Here is a 12,546-nt window from a genome sequence, read left to right on the forward strand (position 1 = left end):
GTCTGTCTCTAATACATCTGTCTGACCACCTATTAACAAAAAAAATTTACGTTTCTTTTGTAGAGAGGTCACCTCACAGGCCTATCCTCTATGCAGGGCTACCTGCAAACCAGACAGTCGTTTTGGGTAGCAATGTGGAATTTCACTGCAAAGTGTACAGTGATGCCCAGCCACACATTCAGTGGCTTAAACACATTGAAGTCAACGGTAGCAAGACTGGTCCTGATGGAGCCCCCTATGTCACTGTCCTCAAGGTATGTTGCAAGCCACACCCATCCTTTGTTTTTACTGTTTTCTTCCAGTAGATTTCTTCTAGGATACCTTGTCTGGGATATTTTAATTTTAATGTGCATTCTTTGTCATCCACTCTCGGTTAAAACTTTGTAATCAAACATGATTAAGTGATGCTCAGGTTCTTAATGTACTATGAAAATAAAACAAGTGATCATTTCACTAATGTACAAGGCATTTCCAGCTTTTTCAAAGGTGTCTGTTTTCACTCCAAGACTCAACAAGGGTTAGTATCAAGGAGTGCTATAGCAATAGAGAACAACAAAGTGCTTTAAATTGCCTCAATAACACTTTTTAAACATGGATATAAAAGTACTGTAAATACATGTTCTTTTGACCTCCCTGAAATAGGAGTGATAGTTTATGCAGACCCCACAACCACTGCTGGAAAATTAGTTTTCAGATGTCTGTCACGATCTAAGGCTATGGTCTCTCCATCTTATTCTAATGGACAGATCCCTTTTGCCTAAAATGTAAACAAAGTGCCTCAAGACTGCCCAGGCTGAGCACTGTTGCCATGACAACATGCACTGTAACACTGTTTGTTTAGCACCTCCATTCAGTGTGGTGAGAGCACTTGCACTTTTTGCATGCATAAGCATTCCTTCAAAATGACAAACTGGTCTGTGAGATTATTTGAAATGATCTGTCTTCTTCAAGGAGCATTTTTAAAGGACTGGGTGGAAAGCACCCACTCATACAGATAGAATGGTGCTGTTTAGGTTTACCTCTGGAAACATGAGTTTTAAGTATAAGATTACAGTTTTAGTATTCACCACCTATGGGAGGGGCCAAGGAGGTCGGGTGCAGTGTGAGTTGGGTGGCGGCCGAAGGCGGGGACCTTGGCGGTCCGATCCTCGGCTACACAAGCTGGCTCTTGGGATGTGGAATGTCACCTCTCTGAAGGGGAAGGAGCCTGAGCTTGTGTGCGAGGTTGAGAGGTTCCGACTAGATATAGTCGGGCTCACCTCAACGCACAGCTTGGACTCTGGAACCAATCTCCTTGAGAGGGGCTGGACTCTGTACCACTCTGGAGTTGCTCCCGGTGAGAGGCGCCGAGCGGGTGTGGGCATACTTATTGCCCCCCGACTTGGAGCCTGTACATTGGGGTTTACCCTGGTGGACGAGAGGGTAGCCTCCCTCCGCCTTCGGGTGGGGGGACGGGTCCTAACTGTTTGTGCATATGCACCGAACAGCTGTTTGTAGTACCCGCCCTTTTTGGAGTCCCTGGAGGGGGTGCTAGAGGGCATACCTTCTGGGGACTCCCTCGTTCTGCTGGGAGACTTCAGTGCTCACATGGGCAATGACAGTGAGACCTGGAAGGGCGTGATTGGGAGGAATGGCCTCCCCGATCTGAACCCGAGTGGTGTTTTGTTATTGGACTTCTGTGCTCGTCACAGATTGTCCAAAACAAACACCATGTTCAAGCATAGGGGTGTTCATATGTGCACTTGGCACCAGGACACCCTAGGCCTCAGTTCGATGATCGACTTTGTGGTCGTGTCGTCGGACTTGCGGCCACATGTCTTGGTCACTCGGGTGAAGAGAGGGGCGGAGCTGTCAACTGATCACCACCTGGTGGTGAGTTGGCTTCGATGGTGGGGGAGGATGCCGGTCAGGCGTGGTAGGCCCAAACGTGTTGTGAGGGTCTGCTGGGAACGTCTGGCAGAGCTCCCTGTCAGAAGTAGCTTCAACTCCCACCTCCGGCAGAACTTCGACCATGTCCCGAGGGAGGTGGGGGACATTGAGTCCGAATGGGCCATGTTCCCTGCCTCTATTGTTGAGGCGGCTGACCGGAGCTGTGGCTGTAAGGTGGTCGGTGCCTGTCGTGGCGGCAATCCCCGAACCCGTTGGTGGACACCGGTGGTGAGGGATGCTGTCAAGCTGAAGAAAGAGTCCTACCAGTCCCTTTTGTCCTGTGGGACCCTGGAGGCAGCTAATAGGTACCGGCAGACCAAGCGGAATGCGGCTTCGGTGGTTGCTGAGGCAAAAACTTGGGCATGGGAAGAGTTTGGGGAGGCCATGAAGAACGACTTTCGGACGGCTTCGAGGAGATTCTGGTCCACCGTCCGGCGTCTCAGGAGGGGGAAGCAGTGTAGTGTCAACACTGTATATGGTGGGGATGGTGCGCTGCTGACCTCGACTCGGGATGTTGTGGGTCGGTGGGGGGAGTACTTCGAAGACCTCCTCAATCCCACTAACATGCCTTCCAATGAGGAAGCAGAGTCTGGGGACTTGGAGGTGGGCTCCCCCATCTCTGGGACTGAGGTCACTGAGGTGGTCAGAAAACTCCTTGGTGGCAGGGCCCCGGGGGTGGATGAGATACGCCCGGAGTTCCTCAAGGCTCTGGGTGTTGTAGGGCTGTCTTGGTTGGCACATCTCTGCAACATCGCATGGACATCAGGGACAGTGCCTCTGGATTGGCAGACCGGGGTGGTGGTCCCCCTCTTTAAGAAGGGGGACCGGAGGGAGTGTTCCAACTACAGAGGGATCACACTCCTCAGCCTCCCTGGAAAAGTCTATTCGGGGGTTCTGGAGAGGAAGGTCCGTCGGATAGTCGAACCTCGGATTCAGGAGGAACAGTGTGGTTTTCGTCCTGGTCACGGAACAGTGGACCAGCTCTACACCCTTAGCAGAGTCCTGGAGGGTGCATGGGAGTTCCCCCAACCAATCTACATGTGTTTTGTGGACTTGGAAAAGGAGTTTGACCGTGTCCCTCGGGGAATCCTGTGGGGGGTGCTCCGGGAGTATGGGGTACCGGACCCCCTGATAAGGGCTGTTCAGTCCCTGTACAACCAGTGTCAGAGCTTGGTCCGCATTGCCGGCAGTAAGTCGAACCCGTTTCCAGTGAGAATTGGACTCCGCCAGGGCTGCCCTTTGTCACCGATTCTGTTCATAACTTTTATTGACAGAATTTCTAGGCGCAGCCAGGGTGTTGAGGGGGTCCGGTTTTTGTGGACTCAGGATTGGGTCACTGTTTTTTGCAGATGATGTTGTCCTGTTTGCTTCATCAGGCCATGATCTTCAGCTCTGTCTGGATCGGTTCACAGCTGAGTGTGAAGCGGCTGGGATGGGAATCAGCACCTCCAAATCCGAGACCATGGTCCCCAGCCGGAAAAGGGTGGAGGGCCCTCTCAGGGTTGGGAGCGAGATCCTGCCTCCAGTGGAGGAGTTCAAGTATCTCGGGGTCTTGTTCACGAGATACAGTCGATCTGTGTTCCTACCCTCACCTATGGTCATGAGCTATGGGTAGTGACCAAAAGAACGAGATCGCGAATACAAGCGGCTGAAATGAGTTTCCTCCGCAGGGTGTCTGGGCTATCCCTTAAAGATAGGGTGAGAAGCTCAGTCATCCGGGAGGGGCTCAGAGTAGAGCCGCTGCTCCTCCGCATCGAGAGGAGTCAGATGAGGTGGCTTGGGCATCTGATCTGGATGCCTCCCTGGTGAGGTGTTCCGGGCACGTCCAACCGGGAGGAGGCCCCGGGGAAGACCCAGGACATGCTGGAGGGACTATGTCTCCCGGCTGGCCTGGGAACGCCTCGGGATTCTCCCGGAAGAGCTAGAAGAAGTGGCCAGGGAGAGGGAAGTCTGGGTATCTCTGCTCAAACTGCTGCCCCCGCGACCCGACCTCGGATAAGTGGAAGAGGATGGATGGATGGATGGAGATTGCAGTTTTATTTTTTTTGCTCTCACTTTGTTTGAAATATATTAAACGGCTTGGTCTAAGAATCTAAGGAGAAGTTTGTGCTTTAAGCAGAAAAAAGATTAACAGTGATCACTATTATATCAACATTGTTAATATTTCTAATTTAACTACATTAAAGATATGTGTAAAAGTTGCCTCAAAAGTTATCTAATTATTTTCATTGTAATGCAAATTATGTTGGGTGAATTTTATTTCTTTAAATTGCATTTTAAATGAGACCACTGATAATGACTTTTTTAATTATAATAATATTTCTTTACGTTTATGTAGTGCTATTCTCAGTACTCAGAGCTCTCTCCACACAGGGAGGACTCACATCACATGGGTGGCCCAGAATGAAAAGATGTGCATAATTTCAATAATAACAAATTCTAAAACCTCAAATTATCAAAAATGTATTGTGTAAAATCTTTGCAAATCTATTTCAGAAATGGGAGGAATTTCACAATTTGTAAGTTATAGAGTAAGAAGGTTACACACAGTTTAACAATGATTTGGATTCATTTTGGTGACACAGTAGCCCAGTGGACTGAGTTGCCATTGCACAGCACTTCTGTTCCCAGCTGAAACACTTTTTGCATGGAATATGCATGCTCTCCCCATGCTCACTTAAATTTTTACAGGCATTTCAGCTTCCTCTAACAATGCCTCAGGCATGCCAGGAGACCAGTCAGGCTGGTAGGAGTAGCTATGTCCCATATTACTGTTACGTCCACTGTTGTGGAGTTTTTTTTTTGCCTTGTAAATAGTCCATTGGAATTCCTACATTTACCTCTCCAAGTCAGATCTTAAAAGTAAATAAATAAAAGTTGAAAGCATGCAGTTTAGAAAAGAAATAAATATGTTCAAATGTGCTGTACGTAGTATGGTGATTTTTAAACTATGTCCTTGTCTAAAGGATAGTAGCTATTTGGTAAGATTCCTTCCTTTATTAAAAAACACTGTTTCTTCGTTTACTGGTCTGTGCTTTAAAGCTGCAGCACCATAAGGAGAGAACCTTTTGCACGTGCCAGCAATTGGAATGCTTTATAACAGAGGTTTCTTTAATCACAGTGCTTGGAATAGATTTTTACAACTCACAACAAGTCAGATGGTTTGATTGTGCAGATCTCACAACCCCTTGAACGGCCATTCCACCCAGTGTGCTTATGTTATCATGTCACATGAGTGATGCCTCCAGTAAGGGAAGTTTCTGTGGTGCAGTGCTAAAAGTTTTAAGAGTTTTCTTTTGTTCATGTGGAGATGCTCTTGTGTCTCTTGCAATATGATTTAAGCATTGTGTGTAGCTCAAGTCTTCTGTCTGAAGAAGATACTTTCTACTGTTGCTACATGATGCTGATCAGAGCATAGTTTTCCCAATGTTCCCTGAAGTCCACAATGACCCAAAATTTGCATGGCATAAGTTAAAAGTGAGTATAACTTGGAGTGAAGGCAATGAAGTTGTAAAGCAGGCCTTAATATTAGGTGTGACTATTTCTGCCAGGTAGAAGCAGAAGTAATTTTAGAACATTTGCTTCACAAAACCTGTTAGCAGAGTCTTACAGAAAGTTATCCAGTTCTACCCTTTATACAGGGATGAATAACATTGAATTTTTAGGATTTTTTACTCTAAAATGTGTACTTATTTGAACCCAAATTTTTTCCAATCTACAATAGGTGTGCTTGATCAACAAATATGTTACATGACAAAATGGAATAAAATTCAAAAGCTTTTCTATTCTTTCCTTCTTATATTTTTAAAATCTAATCATCATTTTTTAAGTAATATGAAGTAATTCTGACAGCAATGAGTGAAATCCTGAAAGGGATGAAAGTCCAGTTCACATTTTCACCCTGGAACAATTCTAATTAACCATTCTGACAACAGCATTTCTTATTGCTGTGGCAGGAAGTCAGAATTACAGTGGGGGAAAATGCAAATCTCAGAACATGCAAATTCCATACAGAAGGCTTCTCAATCAAGAAGTAAACCAGTGTGCACAAGCCAATGAGGTGGCAAGAACTATCCTCATGGCTACTTTACTTTTTTTTAAGTGCATTTCAAAATATTTTTTGATACACTGCTTTACAACCTTTTTTTCGTCCTTGAAGAAGAAGAATTAACCAGATGTTGCAGTTATCTCAAAGTTAATTTGAATAATATGTTTATTCAGTGTAAACTTTTTTTTTTAATTTTTGTCTCAAAAATCTTTAGTTAATTTATTTTAATGTGACTGCGTGAGTTTAAGTTAGAGTGGTTCATAAGAAAATCAGGCTTGATTTCCTCTTTTAAAGCAAAGCAAAAACATCTGGTTGGAAATAAGCATGAAGCCTTGGTGGCAGCATCGAGAGAAGCCATTAACAGTCAGAAATTCATTTAACTCAGATGCACTGCTTAATCTGGTAGAGAAGTGTCTCCCAAAATGCTATGGAAAAAATGACTACCAATTCACAAAGGGCAAAGTCAGTGGGAGAGACAGACCACTGACTACTCATATTGTGTCTCTGCGTTCTATTTTAGACTGCCAGCTAATTGAAACAACATTTGCCTTGGAGGTTTTATGAAAGCAGATCTCTGCAACTTATGACGTTTCTTGTGCAGTGCAGAAAAATACAAGAAGCAGGGTGTTCCTTACATGGAAGATTCTTGGCTGCCCTTGTGGCTTTTCAATCATGCAACCAACCTCCCCCCCCCCCCCCCCCACCATCTCCTTTTAAAATAAATGAAGAGGATTTTTTCTGCAATATTAAATGATGTGGGAGGTGAGGTGCGGTGACTTGATGTATAATGTATATCTATTCAATTTGATTAATATCAATTTTACTACTGCCTTAATGTTAAAGAATATTTGTCATAAAGGGTTTGTGACAAAATCTCCACAGAGGAGAGCTGTCTTTGGTAAGCAAAGATGCTGTCTCCTGGTTGCCAGTTAGCAGGAAGAGGTTTAAGCTTCTATGTGCAAACCTTTCAGGAAGTGCACTTTTTATTCATTGAAATATCTGTCTGTTTTCTGCAGTCCTGGATAAGTAAAAATGCCGAAGCTGATGCTAAACTAACTCTGTACAATGTAACAGAGCAAGATGGGGGAGAATATCTCTGTAGAGCCTCCAATTTCATAGGCTCGGCTGAAAAGCCCTTCTGGCTTCAAATTCACAACCCTAAACCAGGTAAAATCTAGAACTCTGTCCCAGTTCCTCATGCACACAGCCTGTAAGCCAGGAGAACTCTAGCACCTACTGCACCTAATTCTACACTCTCTAAATGAGCAATGCTTCTTCATCTTGGCATAAAAGACCTATTTGCATGAATATGGTGCGGTGTTGGGAGGGGGTCAGTATTCCCTCAGTAACAGAAATTTCTACTGCTTTTTGCTTATAATATGCCTTTATCATTGCTTTTTGCAGCTTTTGCTTTCCTTCAAACAAGGACTGTGCAGAAACATGTCTGACTGATTGCCTTTCAGTCATTAACTGCACTTGTCTATATGGTGGCTGCTTCTTAGATGCATTCTACAGCAAATGTACACAGCACTCTCAGTGACACAGCCTCTGCTGAACATATCAACTCTCCTATATATAATGGCACTAAAACTGCAGTCTAGAAACTCAGTACCCAAAAATCAAGCCCCATCCGGTGATGTGTATTGAGGCCACACTTTCTAATTTTCAAATGCTGAACAAAAAATCAAGTGAAAAAATTTAGTTACATGTAGCTCTTTAAAATATACTGGAGAAATTCGGATTTGGTAGAGATTAGCATGACAAGAGCAGGCACTTGTCAAGATTGCCAGTGCAGTGCCAGCCTCAGTTGAGATCAATTAACCTCTCTGTATTACAAATCTAAAAATCTCTATGGATATTGAAACTATTGGTGCCTTTGATTATTGTTTACTATAGAAAAAAAAATACATATATATATATATTTAAATATGGCCTGTTTATTAGATTAATGTTTTATTTATTACCACATGTCACTGAATAGTGCACAGATGTTCAGGGCACATAAATATAATTTCACATTAAAGTCCTTTAACTTTCCTTAAATATAACACCTTTTGAAAATGAACACCATTCCAAGCCACTATATAGAAATAATTTAATGCACAAGCTAGGAACATTAATCTATGCAGTATCATGATGGAAAAAATAGTGTACCAAAAGGTGGTTTACTAGAAGGCTGCACAGTTGTCAACTTTAATTGGATTTTGTGGCTTTAAAGTCAATCATTTATATATTTCTTACATTCATGGTATTCATATTACTTGTGCAAACTGGCCTTAAGCCCCTTTTAGTTCTAATGGTGGTCTACATATCCATCTTAACAAAAACAAAAAATTGACAGATTTTGGCTGTCCTTTAAAAAAGACCGGGAACATAATACAAAATTATAAATATTTTGATTCTCCCCGGTATTAAATTTAGAAGTTGCTGTATTGTTCTCCTTGATCTAAAAAAAAATGTAATCTTGTTATTTAAAGCAGTTTACTTTTTAGACACAGTATATTTATTGTATGTCACTGTTGCTGGAGAATGCCATCCCTAAAATAATTGCTTTGATATGCCCTCTTCTATCTTCCTTTATTTTTTTGTCTCTTTTGCTTTTTTGGTCTAACATTCCTATCAATGCTGCTGCACACTATTTCCTCATTTTTGCTTTCAGCTTGCATGTTTTGTGATGGGACAGAGTGAAAAAAACATGCCTGGTGAAGGGATCTTTTGCTGCAATGCAGGTGTCGTGGAACAGGTGTTTGTGCTTAAAGTTGCCATGACATATTGGAGAAAGGGTTTTCTGCATATGGAAGTCTGCTTCACTTCTGCCTGGTGTTTTTTGGGGGGTTTGTTCTGGTGGTTTGTTGGCTAAGGGTGGTGTCTTTTCTAAGAAGCAGCTTATATTTCTTTCCTGTCTCTTCCCCCCTATCTGTACCTTTCTGCCCTTCTCCCAGACGGCAGGTATTAACACAACGGATAAAGAGCTAGAAATTCTGTATCTTCCGAATGTAACTTTTGAGGATGCTGGGGAGTACACCTGTTTGGCTGGGAATTCTATTGGGCACACGTATCATTCTGCATGGCTGACCGTGTTACCAGGTACTTGTTCTCAGCTTCTTTGTGACTTACCTTTGAAAAGATGCTTAGCTGATTGCTTGTTCTTTTTTTTGTTCATGTTCGCTTTCTGCTTGGTTTACATTTGGTTGGAAAAAATGTTTAGAGATTCTCTTTACTTGCAATGGCACAGTCTGTTTCCTATTATTACACTTAAGAGAATTTTATTTGTGTGACACTTTTGCCATAAATGAAAAATTTATTTATAATGCCGTGGGTCATTTTTTTCTTAAAGCAGGAGTCCAATTTTGTAACTAAATTAAGCTCCAAAAAAGTTTTGAAGACGCTTTGCAATCTTGATAATGGTTTTCTTTTCTTTTTCTAAGTTCAGAACTAATGGTCACCCAAATAGTTTCTTTTTAATAAGCTAATCTGATGCTTCTCTGCCTTACTAGAATCCCACACATTGCTGTGAATAATGATTGATGAAAGCTGCATCCTTGTTTTTATCCAGCAGCATTATGTTCTGGCTCATAAAGCTAATATTTCTGCTGAGGTGCACAGGATGATCTGTCTAGGGCCACTTGTGTAACCATAGAAGGAAAGCATTTCTGCTGTATGATTTTTCATAGACTACCCAGAATTCAACTAGTATGATACAGCACTGTCACCCAATAATAAAGTGAACATCCACATTCTACAAGCTATTTCTATATATTATTTCAATCTACAAGTTCCACAGTTACTTTCCGTACAAACCAATATGTTCTTCTGTAACCTTATGAATAACTGTTTATGATATCAACTTAGAGTACTCACTTGCACACAGGAGTAATAACAAATGCCAGGTTGCCAACTGGGTAGCAAAATAGTTAAAACAGCTCCATGAACCAAGTTGTAATCCCTGCCCTGTCATTGATGTGGGATATGCGCATTCTCCCTATGGCTTTTCTTTGGATAGTACTTCCTTCTGTCTCACAAACACATACTTATTAAGTTAATGTGAGTGCCCAATTATTAGCATACATGGTATGAACAGGCAACCATTCAATATTGGTTTCATTGTTGCTGGCATAGGTTATGGCTTCCTGTGATAATGAAAGATTATCTAGAAAATAAATAAACATGAAAAAACAAAAATAAAGTAGATGTTCATTAGTCATAATTTTATGCATATTATGATTATTTTTTAGCCACTTGTGGATGTTGACGAGACTTATTTATATTAAAATATTAACATAATGTTAATTGTAAGTCACAGCAGCATCTCCAGTCATTATCCAGTTTCTTCTATTTGCTATTGTGTAAAAGCAGTAGAATCTCTCATTCATTTTGGCCTTAACCCTTTCGATCATTTCAAAATAGTTGAACATTGCATTTTTGGGAGAAGGGTGAGAGTGCCAACATGTTTATATAACTGTTATGCCCTAACCACCTCCCCAAGACTCTATACTGAACAGCCTTTTACATTGCATATTCAGTATGAATACTCCAAGTAACTCATAACAACCAACTTAAGCCTTTAATCAAGCAGTATCTTCATTATTGCCTAAGAGAATGCATCCCTACAAAGATCGTAAAATATCTTCATAACCTGATTATATTTCAGCACATAGTGAATCTTTAAACTAATTTATTGTTTCATTTCTACAGCTTAGTGTCACATGTGTATCGAGTGTCTCTAAAACATTGGCCTCAAGGCAACAAAAAATTGTTTTTGGTAGTCATCAGAGACCACAAAACACATTTTTCAAGCTTCTTTTCCAGTCGTGTCAACTTTTTGAGTTTTGAGTAATGTTACTTTACAGTGTTACTTGCATGTAGTTTTTACTAAAATGTAAGTACCAATGAAATAAATATTTCAATATCTTCAGTGCAAAGTCGAATAGGCACACACTGTAGATATACTGAATGGTGTCAGTCAGCTACCACTGTTTCTTCAAAAACACTTAGAGTAGGATTTTCTTGTGTACACTGTGTCTTGATTGTCGCCATACAACATCCAGGAGAAGTCGGCCATCATACTCTCATTCTAGAAACCCTGATGTCCTGGTGAAAACATTCTCCTTGCTTGTCCCTCACCATACCAAGATTTTCAGGAAAAAACTCAGGATTAGCTATATTACAAAAACTAGATGTGCTAGAGGAAACTAGACAGACTTGAAATCAGCATGAAAAACACAACAAAACCCACATAAAATTATCTCTGATGAAAATGACCTGTTGACCTGTGAATTATTCCAGTTACACGCATAATGTATAAAATAAATGTGTTGTTCCCTTCCTTTCTTGAGACAACTGTCTGATTGCTCCAGTGTCTGACCCTGTGTTGTTTAGATGAATAGGAATGGTAATATGAGTAATGCTTCTGTCCCTGTTTTCAATAGTTTTGTAGAATTATACCTGACAGTCATTTGTGAACTTTGCTATATTCCCATTGCCCTGAGAGTTTTTTATTCCCAACTGTGAAGTCCAAAATTGCGTTTAGACAACTCAGCACCTCAACAGTTCAGCAGAGTGCAAGGCTGACTGCAGTGCTACCAGTTATATTGTTTAAATTCACGTGCATAGAAGAAAGGGATGAAAAATTGAACTCCTGCTTTAACACTTCAGAAGTACACTTTTAATTCAACCACATGGTCCCATCTGATTAGCGCTTAAATATTAACATTTGTCATATGTATATATTCATCAAAGAAGAAAATTAACGCCATATTTAAGAAAGCAATGTGGCAGTTTAATGTCTGTTATTGTTATGAGAACACTCAATTTCCAAAGTCATGTCTCATTACAGATTTGAACAGGCTGAGGCGTTCACAGCTAGAAAGTTGAAAACTGTAATGTCATTTGAGCATGTGCTAGTATGTTAGGAATTTAAGACCTGAAAACCTGTTAGATCTTTCTATCCTTTCTTCAATGTTATCGTTTAAGTAATAAAGCCATGGAGCTTGCCAACAATGAACACTGAAGCTTTTAGCTCATTGTGAGTCATTGATCCTATTTAACTTCTGGTAATTGCTGTGGCTTGCCCCCTTATATACTCAGTCACAGAGCATTTTGGCAATGTGGACATGGTTTATTACATCTGTATGTTGTGAAGTCTGGGCAGATGAATAGAAACCAAGAGTGCTTTGAAAAAAATTTAAAAACATACTTAAAATGCCCTTTAAATCAGCACCAGAAATATGAGTTGAGATTTTTTTTAAATTTGAGAACATGACAAACGAAATAAAAAGTTTTTCACCTTTTAGAAATTTTAAAATGTAAGCATTCTATTAAATGCACCAGTCCCAAATATTTGAGTTGTGGCATTTCTCAATAAATCTAAAACCACAGGCCAAGTGATAAACATCCCATATGGCAACAGCTCAACTTTCACCATTTATTACTCACAAATAACAGTATATCAGTTGGGACCTTGTTCAAGCACAGCCAAAAGTTAAAACCGAAAACAATTTTACAGTGCATTGCTGTTGGTATTCTTTTTTTAACAACCAGGTGATAGCTTGCTTAAAACTGAAAGGAAA

At 41.1% G+C, this 12,546-nt stretch overlaps 1 protein-coding gene across 7 annotated transcripts in view; it reads left to right on the forward strand.

Annotated features, from left to right (window-relative positions):
• The window catches only part of fgfr3 (fibroblast growth factor receptor 3), a 109,284-nt gene that overhangs the window by 76,358 nt on the left and 20,380 nt on the right, over positions 1-12,546 (forward strand). For 5 of the 7 annotated variants that reach the window (XM_051928393.1, XM_028801618.2, XM_028801622.2 and 2 more), the window contains exons 7-8: positions 64-254; positions 6,994-7,144. In XM_051928393.1, the coding sequence (XP_051784353.1) occupies positions 64-254; positions 6,994-7,144 (342 nt within the window). Of the gene's footprint in view, positions 1-63; positions 255-6,993; positions 7,145-8,919; positions 9,065-12,546 lie in introns of all 7 variants that reach the window. The other 2 variants (XM_028801623.2, XM_028801624.2) reach the window with 1 other exon arrangement.

This window comes from Erpetoichthys calabaricus, chromosome 5, assembly GCF_900747795.2.
Source record: "Erpetoichthys calabaricus chromosome 5, fErpCal1.3, whole genome shotgun sequence".
In the NCBI taxonomy this organism is placed as follows: Eukaryota; Metazoa; Chordata; class Cladistia; order Polypteriformes; family Polypteridae; genus Erpetoichthys; species Erpetoichthys calabaricus.